The 17,205-nt window shown below is 37.1% G+C and overlaps 1 protein-coding gene across 1 annotated transcript in view; it reads left to right on the top strand.

Moving 5' to 3' along the window:
- The window catches only part of LOC117282757, a 61,567-nt gene extending 52,596 nt beyond the window's left edge, over positions 1–8,971 (top strand). Inside the window, exons 20-22 of the mRNA XM_033753674.1 lie at positions 522–716; positions 2,012–2,122; positions 6,243–8,971. Coding sequence (XP_033609565.1) covers positions 522–716; positions 2,012–2,122; positions 6,243–6,344 — 408 coding nt within the window. The 3' untranslated portion in view covers positions 6,345–8,971. The remainder of the gene's footprint in view (positions 1–521; positions 717–2,011; positions 2,123–6,242) is intronic.
- Positions 8,972–17,205: the final 8,234 nt, after the last annotated feature.

Genomic DNA, 17,205 nt, shown 5'->3' with positions numbered 1-17,205 from the left:
ATATGTGGTCCCTGCCAGAACAATATAAGTAGTAAGAGGCAAGGTTACCCCATAGTCAGTTTTGTATGGGAGGTTGTGAAGAGAGGACTTCAGCTGCAAGCAGGGTAATAGCCATTGTTGGAGCTGTGAACAAGGAAACTTCTAGTAAGAGACTGAGAGCACTAGACTGTGTTCTCTAGTGAACTGTAAAGTGTGGAAATAGCAATACTGTTGTAGTTATGACCTGTAAGTGGTCAATAAATCTATTCACCGATTCAAATCTTTCTCTAGTCACACATACTACATGACAATAGGTTGGTTTTGTACCACAGATGTCACATTATATGACATTTCTTAATGGATTGTTTTCTGTTTTTCATTTATTGAGACATTAAAGCAATATAATGTAATGATTCAAAGTATGTGCCATGAGCTTATCATGAACATGAATATTTACCATATTAATACACAGTTTGTTTCTCAAATTTCTTTTTTGTTTTTGTTTTATCAGAGTAATGGGATTTTGCCATCTTCTTTTATAGGTTCTGCCAATGGTTCTCAAAATCAGGCAGGAGGAACTAGACTATCGTAAGCAGCTTTATGCATTGGGACTTAAGACATCAGAACGTTTGCCGTTACCTGAAGTGAACATTAAACGTCGTAAGGTTCGCCAAGCTCGTGAAGAGGAGGGAGATTATGAATGTGAGATTTGTCGAGCAAACCTCTTCGTATCATTGGTAAGAAATGTGTTACAGGTGTCACCAGCAGCACATCAGAAAAGCCTTGAACTCTTCTATAGCTTTTTGTCTGACCACACACTTAGTTTGACTCAAACTAAACACCTTCAGTTTTGGAGAATAATAAGGAAAATTAAAAATATATAGTAAAAGTTGCGTGAACCAGAACTTGGTTTATATGGAAACCTATCTTTAATAAAACAAATATCTCCAGTAGCTAACTAACTCCATGGAGGTGAGTCCATTTTGAGAAGCCAGAAGTCAGTCACACAAGAAATTCCCAGCGTTTTATGGAACCTGAAGGTTCATTACCATGTTCACAAGAGCCCGCCATTAGTCTGTATTCTGAGCCAAATGAATACAGCCACCCCCCCCCCAAATCCTGTATATCTAAGATCATTATATTATTATCCTCCCATCTGTGACTTTGTCTTCATAGTGGTCTTCATTCTCATGTTTACCTCCTAAAACCCTGTACAACTTCCTCTTCTCTCCTGTTCATACTGCATGCCCTGCCCAGCTCATCCTCGTTGACTTATAATATTTTTATATTAATATATTAATATTTTTAGAATAATAGCTAGAATGTAAAACAACATGAAAGCACTGTAAAGTTACTTGTAGTAAGTAGAAATTAGAAACAGGAATTCACAGAAATTTTCATGAATATTTATACTCTCTTGCTCATACTGAGATTCTGCAATTTTTCTCAGGATGAATGTTCATGCCACAAATCAGAATAAGTAATGACTCCTTGTAATTCAGATGTGATTATTTACTTGTATTTTAATATAAGCATGTTTTCCTATAAGAAATGTCATTATTACCATTGTATTTTTGATTCATAAGTCAATTTAGTAATGAGCCAGGATAGCATGGTCAGTATAGCGACTGGCTATAGGCTGGACAACCACGGTATAGGAGTTTGAGTCCCAGAGGGTGTAAGAATTTTCAATTCTCCATGTCGTCCAGACCATCTCTGTGGCCCACCCAGCCTCCTCTCCAATGGGTACCAGGTGCTCTTTCCCCAGGAGTAAAGCTCCCAGGGCATGAAGCTTACTTCCGACTAGTGCTGAGGTCAAGAAAACATGGGTCTATACATCCATTCTCTCATGTTTTCATGGTGTAGTGTTTAATTAGTTAAGCACAGGGACAAATTTACCTTTTAAGTCAGTTTAGTAAACAGTCTGATACAACTGTATATTTTAATCTATTTAATAGGATGTTTGCCATGTTTACTGTGCTTACTTTATGTTCACAGGTAACTAACTCATGTTTGTACTTTATGTTTACAGGTAACCAACTCCCATGAAGAAGGAGTTTACTGTCTTCCTCATGCAATAGAACTTCTGACAGAGAAGAGGCATCATCTCAAGTACTGCAAACTCATGTACACATATGATCAGGTAATATTCTCCAACAGAGGATGCTTTGTTTTCTCTCACTAGCAATCTCATATGTTGACTTAAGTTCTATGATATTCCTCAGTTTCTCCATGAAAATTATACATTTATGCCTTTCAATAGGCATCTTCATCTTTTTCTCACATCACTATCTGTGACAGTCATCAAAATATTGTCTCCAAACATTGCAGTGTAATGACTGGCCTCTTGATTCATCTGTAGTAGGTCAGGTTTGAATTTCAACCTGGAAACTGACTATAATGACTGAAAATATTTGTTTTTTTCTCAGTCCCATCAGGCAAATGCTGGAATAGTACCTTTGGATATAGTAGAATTGCTTGCTTGCTTGCTTGCTTACATAGCTGGAAAATTGTCAGCCTAGGAATCAGAATATTTTTCAATGATCATGCGGTTCTTCAATCAGTAGATTAAACTTTTGTGAAAATTCTTATCAGTGTTACATAATCGTGCATTCGTGCATTGACATACATACACGGTGTGTCTAGGATCTGTTGGGACTTTTTTTTTCCTGCAGTACCAGCTGTTGGCAAGTTGTGGCGTTAAGATTCTTGACATTTCAGCTGTGGCTGTATATAATTTCAAAGCGCAAGCATCACTGAATCATGTGTTCTGACCTTGAATGTAACAGTACTGTTCTGATGCTCGTCGGAAAATGGCAGTTGAACAGAGAGCCAACATCAAATTTTGTTTGAAGTTAGGCAAAACAGCCAGAGAAGCATACAAAATGATGAAAAGTGTGTATGGTAGTGATTGTTTGAGTCGCTCGAACATTTTTCAATGGTATGCTGTATTTCGTGATGGCAGGGAGGACATTTAAGATGCTCTACATGCATCAAAGCCAAGAACAAGTCGCACTGAAGAAAATGTGAAAAAAGTGACCGAAATCCTTGCATCAGACAGATGTGTTTCCATGATTTATTTAATCCGTCTTGCAGTGCATACATTCATTTATCTCCTTCTTTCCCTCGCACTACATGTTTCGGCATAATAATGCCATCTTCAGGTGCTTACTTGTCCACGTCAAACCAGTTCATTGCATGCCATGTNTGAAGGAGTGCTCCAACAAAGGAGAATGGGCGTGACTGACGTAGTGAGGGGCGACGTAGTGATGTGGTATCCTGAACAATTTTAATACTTTTAACGTTTGACAATGTATATGATAGATACATATTTTAGTTATTTTAATGTGTGAACATGGCATGCAATGAACTGGTTTGACGTGGACAAGTAAGCACCTGAAGATGGCATTATTATGCCGAAACATGTAGTGCGAGGGAAAGAAGGAGATAAATGAATGTATGCACTGCAAGACGGATTAAATAAATCATGGACTTAAATCAGTGCAACAGGACGCTAAAATATAACAGATGTGTTTCTGCAAAACTCATCAAGAAGCTTTTGAGAATACCAAAAGTACTGTGCATCAAATTTTGACTGAGGATTTGGGCAGACGGAAGGTCTGTGCACAGTTTGTACCACACGTGCTGTCAGGCGATGAAAAATATGCCAGAGTGGAACACGGCAAAGACCTGTTACGGTCGGCCCAAAGTGATACAAAATTTACAAAATCGATTGTTACTGGTGACGAGACATGCTGTTCTCAATATGAGCCTCTCACAAAGCGGCAGAGTGCAGCGTGGTTGAGCCCAAAGAAGCCGAAACCAAAGAAAGTGGGCATGCAAAAGAGTCGAGTAAAGACACTGCTAACTGTTTTCTTCGATTCCAAAGGAATCATTCACAAGGAATTTCTGCCAGAAAGTCAAATAGTGAATTCTGATTATTATTTCGGAGTCCTCAATCGTTTGTGGGCGAGAATTCTTTGAATTCCACCTGAATATCAAGAGCAAGGTTCCTGGTCGCTCTTCCACGACAATGCCCCACCCCACAAATTGAAGATCGTGCGTGATATTTGGCCAGAAAAATGATCACAGTCCTTGATCATCCTCCATATTCACCAGATTTGGCTGCATCAGATTTTTGGTTGTTCCCAAAAGTTAAGTTGGCGATGAAAGGAGACCGTCATGACACCATCCAGGATATCCAAATCCGCAGTTTTAAATGTGATTCCACAAAAGGAGTACAGTGACCGTTTTCAAAAACTCTTCAATCGATTCCAGATATGTATCAATTCAGAAGGAGACTATTTTGAATAAAAAGAGTGAAATTTTGAAAATAATTCACAGCTTGTATTTTTAATGAACACAGTCCTAACAGAACCTGGACACACTGTGTATAAAGTAAAACAGAATGTCAGGAATGTCTTTTAATCATATTAATTACCTGCAGTCTTTGTCCAGCAATATCTGATTCAAATTCAGACGTTATTGAAGATGGCAATTCACTTATTTTCAAGAAACTTGGTACGAATATATAACATTACAGAACTCCTCATCAGTCACCAGCAATATCAGAAAACTTGACAGGGTGGAATAACGCCTGTGCCATTCAGTACTAAATTTTTAAATTTGGTATAGTGATTTTGAAAAATATTCAACCTTTAAAAAATGTGGGTAGCTTACAGCTACTACTGAATGAATGAATGAAGACACAGAGAAAATGAAATAACTGCTATAGCCATTTAAGAGAAGAACAAAATGCCCAGGAAAATGTTTGAACTTAACACAGGTGAAGGAAATGGGTAATTTAGGCTACTACATAACAGTAAACTTTGTTGTCTATGCATGTCAGCTAACATTGTTAAGATGATGATATCAAAGAGAAAACAATGGGCTGAATGTTTTGTTCAGTTCAGAAGAGAAGAAATTCTACTTCAAAACAGAATGAGATGGGAAGATGATTGAATTTAGAGAGACTGGTTCTGTGTACTAGAAGTGGATGGTGCTGGTACAAAGTTTTGTGCAGTGGCATGGAAAATGGAAGAAGCAGCCATTGTGGCACAATAAATGGTGATGCAACAGTGGAACACACCACACTGTGCAACATAACCAATTTAAGTACCACTGGGAATGGTGTTTTCTATGCATTCTGTGCCAATAGCTACATCATGCAATGGTAGAGGAATTGTGGGAAGCAGTGTTCTCTGTGGGTCTCTGCAGAGGCTATATCTGAAGAACTGAAACACAGAAAAATACCCGTGTGGAGGCAGTGTCAAATACCTTCACCATGGCCCTGCGAGTCGTAGGAGGCGACAAAGAAGGAAGTCTCAAATCTGAGAATAAAATATGTTCATGAGTCCCAAGGGGCTTGGACCCGAGAAAAATGGTGCTGGCAAGGGCCAGCAGCATGTATAAAAGACAGACCTGTCCTCTTGTCAGAGAGGGCCCCCCCACAAAAACAAGACCGTAACTGTCAAACAGACTAAACACCAAGCCTTACTGACTGACTGACTGACTGACTGTCAGTTGCAATGTGACTTTGACTTTGAGCTAAGTCAGTTGCAAGTAGAGAGTAGGCAGGTAGCAGTTAAGCAACAAACCTATCAGAGGTCATCACGGACAGTCACTCCTGGTGGAGGCGTGTGAGGCAAAGGAGCCTCCATTGTTGTAAGTCACTGTGTAGCTTGTTGTGAGATAAGCACCAGTCGGCGAGCACATGTGTCCAGAACACAAGCTGAGACACCTAAGCCAATGGGGCAAGGCCACGCCATAGCCCAAGCAGTTAGTCACCGGCTTCCCACCGCGGCGGCCTGGGTTCGATCTTGGGTCTGGTCAAGTGGGATTTGTGGTGTACAAAGTGGCACTAGGGCGGGTTCTCTCCAAGTACTTCAGTTTCCCCTGCCAATTTTCGTTCCACCAAATTCACCATCATAATCACCCAGGCAGGCTGCAATAGACCAATCAGTGGCCTTCATGCCAAGTGGACCCAGTTTGACTGCACCCCCCACTAAGCAAATTAAAAAAAAAAAGCCAATGGGGCATGTTACCAGGCAACAACCAGTTTAGACACAGCAGACTGAGGAGACTTAGTGCATGCTGTAGTGAATTGCAGAGTGTGTGAATTAGCAATAACACTGTAGTTACTTACATTTACAATCTGTAAATGTTCGGTAAATCCAGTTACCAATCCAAACCCAATTTGTAGTAACCCTTATCACATGGCAGTGTTATGGGTGTTAGTTATTCAGTNTTTTTTTTTTTTGCAGGCGGAATTGAATGAGCTGATTCAGAAGCTGCGAGAAAGGATTGAAGCAAAAAGTCAGAGGAAGTCACAAGGGAAGCACACCGCTATTTCACATAAACCATGACCACAAACATACATTCATTAAGGGGTGAGTAGTGATTTGAAGAACCTGAAATGTAGCTACTATCACTGCCACTAGAAATAACATTGATGTATAAATGAATTTTTAATCATATTGTAAGCAAGAATTGAATATGTGATGCTTTTGTACCTTATTTTGACCTAGAGTTTATTTAAGAAAATGTAAGTAAAAAAGGAAGCAATACTAGAATAAAATGATTTGCAATATAATGTAGTAAATGCTACCAGGTGTTGTAGATAGGGATGTTTATTTTCATACAGACTTTTGATTTTGTGCTTCTTTTTTGTACAAGAACTGTTTTAGGAATGAAACATATTAACAGTATATCCATATTGTGTAAATTAAGAATTCTGGGGAATACATTCAGAGATTTAATTCAGAAATACTGAAATAGGTCTTGACAAATTCTCTGTAGTTCTAGGTACCACCTCTAGAAATGATTATTATTGTTCAGTGGCTATGAATTGCGCATTGTTTTTATATAAATTTCATACTAGGACAGACACATATTTTAGTAATTTTCTGTGCAAACCCTGTACTATTTATCAGACTGTGATATGTAATAAAATTCAACAGGCTTTGCCTTCATTAGAGACACTCAGATGCATGTACAAAGCATCAGTCAGTTTGTGGTTTGAGCAAGATTTTTACAATAACCACTCATAAATGAAGTGTCCATAATATACATGTGTGTTGGCTGTGTTCAATTTTAGGTCATAAAATTATATGAATCACTGTGTTCTTTGCTTTTCTGCCTACTGATGATATACTTCGAACAGAGAGGCTTCTGGTTATGCCATCAGCTGAAGTTACAGTTAAAATGATAGTCTTGCACTTGTTGTATGTCTATAACATTTTCATAAGGGTATATCATACCTCAAGTAGGCAATCTTATGGAAGAAAAGATGTATGTGCTTTGTAAGATCTTCAGTAGAGTGTTTCTAGTTCCCACAGTATGTTAAAAATAGAATATTGTAACTTTCTAATGATGACATAATGATCTATGTCATTATACTTATATGATGATGATGCACCCTCCGGATGCAGGTATACCTTTTACATATTTGTATTAAATAACTAATTAACCTTGTGCAGCAGAGTCCTTCATGAGAAGCGACAGTCACCAAAATGTCAAGAAATTCCATACATTTTGCAGAACCAAAGGTTCACTGCCACTTACACAGAGGCCTGCCCTAAATTTATATGGATGTAGAAAAATTTTAGAACAATACTCCAACATATGCTAGGTGCTATGGTGAAAATGTTCAGCAGTGTGGTTACCCGGAACATGAGATTTGTTGAGCCCTGAATGAAATACAAGTTAAAGTTGGAACTTGTTAAGAAAAACGACCACTCTTCATTGTCTGTGGCCATTTACCATAGGCATTCTTGTGTGATATTAATTTTGTAATATTTATTGTACAAAGTCAAGCTCCCAATTACGTGCATGAATGGCAAAAATGGACACTGTGGATGAGGTAGAACTTACAGAACTCAGAAATGTTACACATATGATTGTGCCTGTGGTCAGTAAGACAAGTGTAGGACTTTAATTTTCAGAAATATATTATAAAAGCAACAAAGTTAAGTTTATAAAATTTTAATATTCATAGTGCCATTTTAATATAATAACACTAAAACTGACTCCAGATGATTCACACATCACAGGATCCTCATGCAGCTAATTGAGGTTGTCTACATTACATTAAGTAAAAACTGTGTTAGTAACTCAAGCAAGTTGTTAGTATGCACGAGTTTCTTTAAGCATTGTATTGAGTATTGAGTCTTTATATCTGCAGGGCTAACTAACTAACTAACTCATAGAACAGGAGAAGTTGATAATTGCTTAATTATTTAAGAAATCCCCCACCTTTTATGAAACCCGAAGTTCATTATCATGTTCAAAAAAGTCTGCTGTTGAACCCTATGCTGAACTCTTTAAATCCAGTCCACATCCTCACATCCTGCTTCCTTAGAATAAATTTTAATATTACCCTACCATTTGTGTCCACATGTCTCAAGTAGTTTCTTAAAGTTTTAGATCAAGTTTATGTGCATTTCTCATAAACTTTATTACTTTTTGTTTAATTCCAGGAGGATTATTGTTGTTTAGGTATGCCCTCTTTCAAGGCTTCTTGTGAGTGCACATGTAATTTTCAAATTACTTTGTACTTTTATTTTGTGATTACAAGAGGAATTACTTATGAAAGAGGGGTGTTGGATATGATGCCAAGCAATATTCTCAGAGTTCAAACATCTGGGAACAACAGTAACAAATCAAAACTGCAGTCACAGAGATATCAAGGGCAGATTAATGTTGGGGAATGCTTGCTATCATTCATTTCAAAATTTTTGTCTTTGCATCTGTCATCAAAATATTAAATATTAAAATATACAAAACTGTAATTTTGCTTGCTTTTTATGGATGTGAAACTTAGTTCTTACATTAAATGCAGAAAATATGTTTAACCTTTATGAGCCGAAAGACACTGTATGGGGACCTTTAAAGTAAAGCCGAGTGGCCGAACGACACCGTATGGTGACTCGCAGTCCACGCGTGCGCACAGTGTTTTAAAATCTAATTTTAAGATAGAAATTCTTGTTCTACTTACATTATTTTTGGACACCAACTTTATAAGTAGACTGTCTTCCCTCCTGCATCATCTAACTGAATGTTGCATGTAACTGAATGAAGAGTCCAACGTCGCAATTCATGCACTTTGTCCGTATGTAACTGTTTTCCACGCAAAGCGCACACACACGACATCAGTCTCTATTAGCAGAAGTAGGCCAGTGATGGCGAGTGGTCTTCTCTATTCGTAACGCTTATAAAACATCGCAATTTCAACTATGCACCATGGCCCCATTTTGCATGGAAGAAGCCGAAATTGAGAGGCCGCTCGTAAATCTCACCATTCAGAATGCGGTACAGTCGATTCTGAAGGGACGAGAACGCAAGGGGCATTGAGGGGAAATTCCAAGAACAGTACCTCTGTGTATTTAGTCTGACATATAAACAGACAGAGTTTCATAAGGACAAAGTAGGATAAGAACTCCCCACACTCGTGTATACAGTAAGCCAACTTGACTGGAGAATGTGCACTGGAAACATAAACTTCCTCTCCTATTGCCAGATAAAATATAGACAGTGTGTCAGCTGCATGCATTTATACTGCAGAAACGTTTTGTGCAGAAGCTCTATGCATTTTTGTGGACAGATGCTCAAAATTGGGGAAAATTTTTTTTGGAATCAATGTAACAATTTTTACAGATTCTAAAATCTGTAAATTACAATAGGTGATTCTATATTCTTTCTAGATAAAAGTAGCGTTTATTTGGTTTGTTTATCACAAAAATTGTAGAAATCACAGCGTTTTGAATAACATGATTACAATTTTTATTACTCTACAATGGCGGGCATTTAAATTAACTCTGGCCCGCGGCCATTACCGGAATTTAAATGGCCCGGCTGATAAAGGTTAAGATAAAAGCACTTATTAAAGCAGAAATTCGGAAAAGTACCCAATAAAACCCAAGAATACTGGTATATTTAACATAACTAAATTGACAAAGCATAAAAGATGGTCAATAAAGCAAACTACTTGTTACTGGCTGTACTCAGTACATCAAATTGTAATCCCTTAAATGGGCCATTAAGAAATGGGATGGGAGGATGAAGACTGGATTTAGCTGGCTCAGGATATGGACCAGTGGTACACTCTTGTGGACATGGTAATGAACCTTCAGGTTCTATAAAAGGCAGAGAATTTCTTGAATAACCAAGCATCTTATTGGCTTTTCAAGGAAGACTCAGCTCCATGTAGTTATGTGGTTGGTTGACTGGTTGGTCAGTTCATTCTGTAGAAGAGCTATTCAGTTTGTATGTGAATAATGCTGTATTGGACAGCAAAGTATATATATTTGATATTATGGGTATTTGATGAAATACACAGGACAGAGTACATCAATTTCAGATACCTATTTAAAAATCCAGTGAAGATAATATTTATACAGTTAGGTTTGCTGGCAGAAGAAATTAACCTAAATAAGCTTTAATTGAGAAGTACAGTAATAGTGTGATTTTTATTATTGTAATAATAATAATGTATATTTTAGCTAATATCTCCACTTGATATCCTGTAGGGTACATTAATTCTGTAATATATATCGCTGTAGCATACCGTAGTTTCTTTCTTCGGGTCATTTGAAGAGTCTCTTGTTATCATTTTCATGGGCAAGATCATAATGTGAGGAGTACTGACTGTACTGCTATTATTACTGCTTGAAGGTGTGAGACCTACAACAATCAGCCTTATGTCATTTTGAAACACAGTTTATTTCTGGTGCAGCCACAAGGGTTGCCTGGAAAATGCAGTACATTATAACTGAAACTTAACTATGAATTTACATATAGATTCATCACCGTCATCACTCAGTGGGGTGGGCTTTCCTCCTTCAGTCTTCTCCATTTTTATTGCCTCAAATTATTATATGCATCTTGTAGCTCTTATGCTGTCACCTTTTATTGGGCTGTTTAGACTGTTCTGACTCCAAATTTTTAAGGTTTTGTTTTAAAACCCTTCAAAATTCAGTCATGAAACGTAATAACATTGCTTCATTTTAAAATGTATAATACATATGTAAGTATAGAATTGGTCTCCTCATAACATTTGTGTATAGCCTGGGTCTCCCCTTCGTGAGAGTTGGTGTAAAATATTCTTTTGATATATGGTTTTCTGTCCTTCCTAAGTGTTGCAAACACCCCATATGATATTATCTTACTTTCATATTTAAATAGGCTCTTTTCAGTTCTTTTTCAATATTAACACTAGGCTTATAGATTAAGCCATCAGAATTCAGCCACTGCTCTCACAAAATGCATCTCTGCTGCTGCTTCTCTGTCTTTTATCCTGACATATTTATGTATATTTCTAATTATTTTTGTTATGTGTCTGTTTACCTTCACTTTCCTCAGATTAGATATGTAACATTGTTGCAGAGAAACCCAGAGCTCCATTTCCTTGAAGGTGTTGTAATTAATACATTTAGAATGTAATATATAATATATTAAGAAGTGGCAGTGCCAACCGTATAATATGAATTGAGGACAGAGAAATCTGAACCTCTGTTCAAAATACAAGGGAAGAAATGAGCTGATGAGGTGGTTATGATAAAGAAGGGATATCCAGTGCAGAAACAGAGACATTGTGGAGAGTGACAACTCTTCAGATTTGTATGAGACTTGGTTGAAAATCAGTAGCAGATATTCCTGATGTGGAGGTCCTTCAGTGAGGGAATGTCAAAGCACTGTACTGCCACCAATTTGGCATGCCATGTGTGTGATCGCACAAAGCTTGTATTCTCTCCAAATTCAGTTCCCATTGGCCAAATATATTAGCGTTTCCTCTTGAACAGAACTCCTAACAGTAGCCATGTATGTATGTATTTCACCTCAGGATTTATATAGCAAGATTTCAAAACAGTTTTATGGCAAAAAGGTACATCTTGAACCAGTCATTTAAAAGTGGAGTGCTGTCTATTGGGATATGATGCCATGTAGCCCAATAGAACTTTACTGATGTTTTTGAAGAAAACATTATCACTGTCTTCAGGTTCAAAGAATAAGCCAAGCAACACACAAGTAATCACTTAGAGATTCATACACTGGACAGCTCTTTTTTAATATTTTTAAATGATCACTGTTTCACGAGATTTTTCTTTTACACATTTTATAGTGTTCTCATAAGACAAGACAATCAGGTGCATAAAAAGCAAAATTTGTTTCATTTCACTGAGTGCATTATCATTCATTTGAGTCATGCACAGAAATCCAGAAGGTGTACTACTCTGGAGGCAGTAATTGTGGATTGCTGTGATACCATTGGCCATGCGGGGAAGTCAGATGTTTATGTTCCTGTTAGTACATCTGTAGTGCGAACACAGTTCCCTGATTTATGTATTGGGCCCAATTTGAAAATTTATACTTCATATATTTCTTAATAGATATATCTGATCATTCTATAGCAAAATGGCATGTTATGCAACATGACAGATGAAAATGTATCTCAATAAACTAAACAGGAAGAAAAAGGAAATTTAAAAGAGACTAATAGTTGCTTCATCTTTCTGAGTATTATGACAGCAGTTTTCCCTACACAGAAGAGGTTCACAAGATACCACTCTTGTGAACATATTAGATATGCTGTAAGATGAATGCTGTAAATGTGAACAAAATCTGCCACATACATTTAATTTTATATTGTTTTAAAGAATACACCTTGCATTGTGCATTACTGCAGTGTGGCAGACTAATTCCAGTAGGCAGACAGGGATCAAGTTTTCATTTCATGCATCCTGTTGTGTTATCATATACAATTTCTTTATTAAAACCATCACAACACAACTATATTCAGGTCAGTGCCTAATTTGGCTCTGCTACATGTTTCAGCTATTAAAAGCAATCATCAGGCAAATACACGGCTAACATATAGCCATCATCAGGCAAATACACGGCTAACATATATACACTACTGAACTGCAGTACTAGTAAAATTGGATACAATAATATTAATTATGTTAAAACACTTGGCATAAAAATACAGTAAATTAGACTATATAAAACAAAAGTTATAGTATAAAACAAGAATAAAATTCTTCAAGTGATGCTTTACATCATCGAGTCAGTCATTGTTTTTGTGATTCTGTTCTGTTCCCGCGGACAAATTGGAGTATTCTATATTTTGTGTATATATAATAAACTGTTTTGGAGTCTCATGATGTAGATGTAGTAATATTAATGTTAATTAATGTTATTAATTTAAGATGAGGCACTGACTAAATAATTAACATTAATATTACTACATCTACATCATGAGCCTCCAAAACAGTTTATTATATATACACAAAATATAGAATACTCCAATTTGTCCGTGAGAACACAACAAAATCCAAAAACAATGACTGACTCGATGATGTAAAGCATCACTCGAAGAATTTTATTCTTGTTGTATATAGTCTAATTTATTGTATTTTTATGCCAAGTGTTTTAATATAATTAATATTATTGTATCCAATTTTACTAGTACTGCAGCTCAGTAGTGTATATATTGCAACGTGTTTTTGCCACTGAAGACGCCGTTCAGATTGTTAATTGGTTTATTTAACAACCTACAAGTCTCGGCTACAATTAATTACAACAATGTTACGGGTTCACACACTTTACAAACCCTACACACACACACACACTATTCACTCTATCTTCAGTAGTCTACACGTATTCACAGTACGGTACGGGAGCTATACCAGTGTCTCTGTGTCACACACTCCCAATTACTTCTCTTGTGAGCCAAGCATCTGCTTCTCACGCTATAACTTCTAATCACACGTTCCGGTATTCTTCTTTCCGCTACAATGGCTAGATTCCAACTGTCTTCGTCGGCAGTGCAGTTCTCTTATAGACCCTCAGCCGGACAACGGGAAAACGCCTTGCTTCCTTGTTGCCTAGTCGCATGTTTACCAGCTTTGCTGGGCTTCACTGCCGGGAGTTGTTTACGGCTACGTGGCAACTGTGCCATCCCTTGTTACGTCACCGTGGGGAAAGGGGTGTTGACTGGCCTTTTACCGTAGCAACGGCAATGCTCCGAAAGTGTTACGTCACCGCTGGCGGGGTAGGAAAAGGAGTGTTGACTTGCCTGTTACCGTAGTAACAGTAGTTAACCATGTATTTGCCTGATGATGGCTTTTAATAGCCGAAACATGTAGCAGAGCCAAAGTTGGCACTGACCTGAATATAGTTGTGTTGTGACAGTTTTAATAAAGAAATAGGGATCAAGTTGTCTGAACATGAATGTATCAGCAGTAATTGTCACATTCTGCCAGTCATCTGCTGAAGCAGGGGTTCCCATCATTTTGTAATTCATGGATTGATAAAATACGACTAGCTTTCCCAAGGACTGGTTCTCTATTTCTCACATTGTATATTACAAATAGTAGTCTATAATTCAAGTTATTACTAACAAATTAAAACTTTTGTATTTACAATATAAAATTTAATGTATTTGTTAAACATTAACCCTTTGCATACCACAAGCTAATTAGAATGGCTGAAACTTCCACAGCCAAAGAGATAAGCTTGTTAATCACTTAGTACAGCATTTCTATCACCAAGTCGCACCAAGTGTGATATGCTGATGTTCAGATAAAAGAGTGTGGTTCCATATTAGATAATGCCTATGGTCATTTTAAAGTAATCTGAAGAAGTACTGTAGGTCTCTTTGCACAGTTGAATTAACCCCCAAGCAGCCTTAGTAGCCATAGCAGGTAGTTCAATGGTGGGGCTTGGCAATCAGAGGGATAAAAGAAAGATACATCATCATTCACACTAAACATTTGCAATTAAAATTACAAAGATATATAAAATAACTTGTCATACACCTTTGTCTTCCAACAATCTAAGATTTGTACACAACTCTGCCTCTGCATTTCTGAGGTATATACTGACCAATCCAAAAATTTGGTGTCAATTTTTTAGGATTTGAGGTTCTCACAGCTGTGGTTATATAGAGTTATATGTTCTGGGATATAATGTTGTGTAGTGTGTTGAAAGTCAACTAACAGGAACATATTGCCTCTATCTTCAGGGTCAAAGAATGCTTGTACCTGCTTCATACTGGTTTCTTGCTTGGCTTATTCTTGAACCCTGAAGATGGAGGTGAAATGTTCCTCCAAAACATCAGTTGACTTTCAGTGAACTACAGTACATAGCATTAAATCCCAGAAGACAGAACTGTTGGTATCCATTTCCTCACCTTCTGACTAGTCACTCTGTTAAACAATGGTAGGAGGGGAAAAGTAGTAATGTTCAACACCAACTATTTTGTCACAAAAAAGAAATAACAAATTAAAAACGTTGATAGTTATGAATTATATATGTGGCAAACTAAACTTTGCAGACTGAGATAAATTAATCTGCAGGCTAGCAGTGAGCCATGGATTGCTAAATGAGAAACACCATGCTGAAATACTCGTTGTAAAAAGTAAACTTAAAGTGTTTCCTCAGAACTTGTGAAACTTTCCTTGCCTGTCCTCCGTTATCTTCAGGCACCTCAAGAAATTTGTGGTGTCATTTACTACTGTGTATGAAAGAGCTTCATGAAAATTAATCTCTGAATGGCCCCCTTCCCCCCACAGGTTGTTGTTAGTCCGTAAGTTATTGTATTATAAAAGAAGTAGTTGGTAATAATGGTGTACATTCTAAGACCATGGCTTGTTGACAATAGGTGTGAATATCTTTCGTCTCTAGGAGACATGTATTTATTTTAACTTATCCCTAAGTTTATTAACACATACTGTTCAGTCAGTTCCATGGTATAAAATAATTTGTACTCAGGTTTGGAGACTTGTATGTGTATTTGTAGTTTCTGAGGTAACCAAAGCATTTATATTGGTACAGTTGAAATGTCATCACTTTGAAGAAGTTGCCATTTTAATTGAGAAATTAAATTAGTGGACACAGCTGATGGAGAGACTTAATGTAGTGTATGTATCTTATGTTCTCTGATTTTGAATTAGGTTTAAATCAATTTTAGAATCCTGTTTATTTATTTTTTTTACATTGTAGTAATGATTAGCTTGAAATTCAAGATCATATCTGGACCACATAAAAAATTCCACTCCTGAATTGTGGTAGTTTCAAAATTGTATTTCTTGGGAAAAGCATTTTGTGCTAAAATAGAGCCTCAGGTGTACAGTTTTAAATGATACTGGGGTATGTGACATACAGTATGACTTGAATATAAAAGAGCTGATCATGATGTAAACATACTGGATATAAATGCCAGCATGAGATTCTAAAAATGATTTACAGTGCTGAAGAGAAAGGAGACTTTACATCCCTAATAACCTCATTCTCTGCTTCTGTCATGTTATGGTGCAGATGCCTGCAGACAAGAAAAAGTTTAAAAACTTTTCACTTAAAAAGGATCTGTTGCAGTTTGCAGCTGAGATATATGTTGTGTGCTGTTTCTTCTTTCCAGGGTTAGCACATGCTATAAACAATTATGCGGATATCATTGCACAGATTGTAATTTTTATGTGAATCTCTAATAATTTAAAGACCAAGTATGTGCACTGGAATTCTGCCAGTATTTAATCTCTATCATTTGGAATAGTGATTTAAATCTCCTCCTCCTTTGGTGCTGGTGGCCAGATTTCACCTTGGCAGTAATGGGATTTATATTATTACTAGAAAGGCTGAAGATATAGTTTTATAATATACAAGTCCAGTGTTTGTCATGTGTGTGGATAAGAAGAACCTGACCGTAGAAAGCTTAAAATGCATGCGTGACACCAGACAAAATTTGTTTCATCTATGGATTGGTTCCTGCTGTAATTACTAGAACATGGGTGACCTTTTTCACTTCTTAATCCCATATTTGTATGAAAAGTTAACTCACCAGTAATTTGTAGTATCAATCATCCTTGTTGCTCCAGTACTGCCCTGGTGGGTTTAATGAGATACCTATCTGCTGTTGTAAATCTTAAGGTAGCTCTTCATTTCTTGGCTTGTATATGGTTGCTTTGAGAGTGATGTAAGTGGCCCTTGCCCATTTTGTTTGTAAGATGATTCTGGTAAAAAAAAAAAAAAGTAAGTAAAGGTATCCCTGTACCAGGCCGTGGAGGCCCATAGGGTTGTGAGATGTTGACGTTCCCACATTTTCTAGACAATCAGCTCATATATGGTGGCAAGGTTGTCAGTCATACGCGTCGGCTGCCCTTTACCCCCAAGAATATTCCTGGTACTCATTTCTGTTAAGAGGCTGAGTCGATCCCAGGGCCATAGTGC

This window comes from Cryptotermes secundus, unplaced genomic scaffold (genome assembly GCF_002891405.2).
Source record: "Cryptotermes secundus unplaced genomic scaffold, Csec_1.0 scaffold355, whole genome shotgun sequence".
Taxonomy (NCBI): domain Eukaryota; kingdom Metazoa; phylum Arthropoda; class Insecta; order Blattodea; family Kalotermitidae; genus Cryptotermes; species Cryptotermes secundus.
Note: the sequence above shows the minus strand (reverse complement) of the source record. Positions and strands in the feature narration are given on the sequence as shown.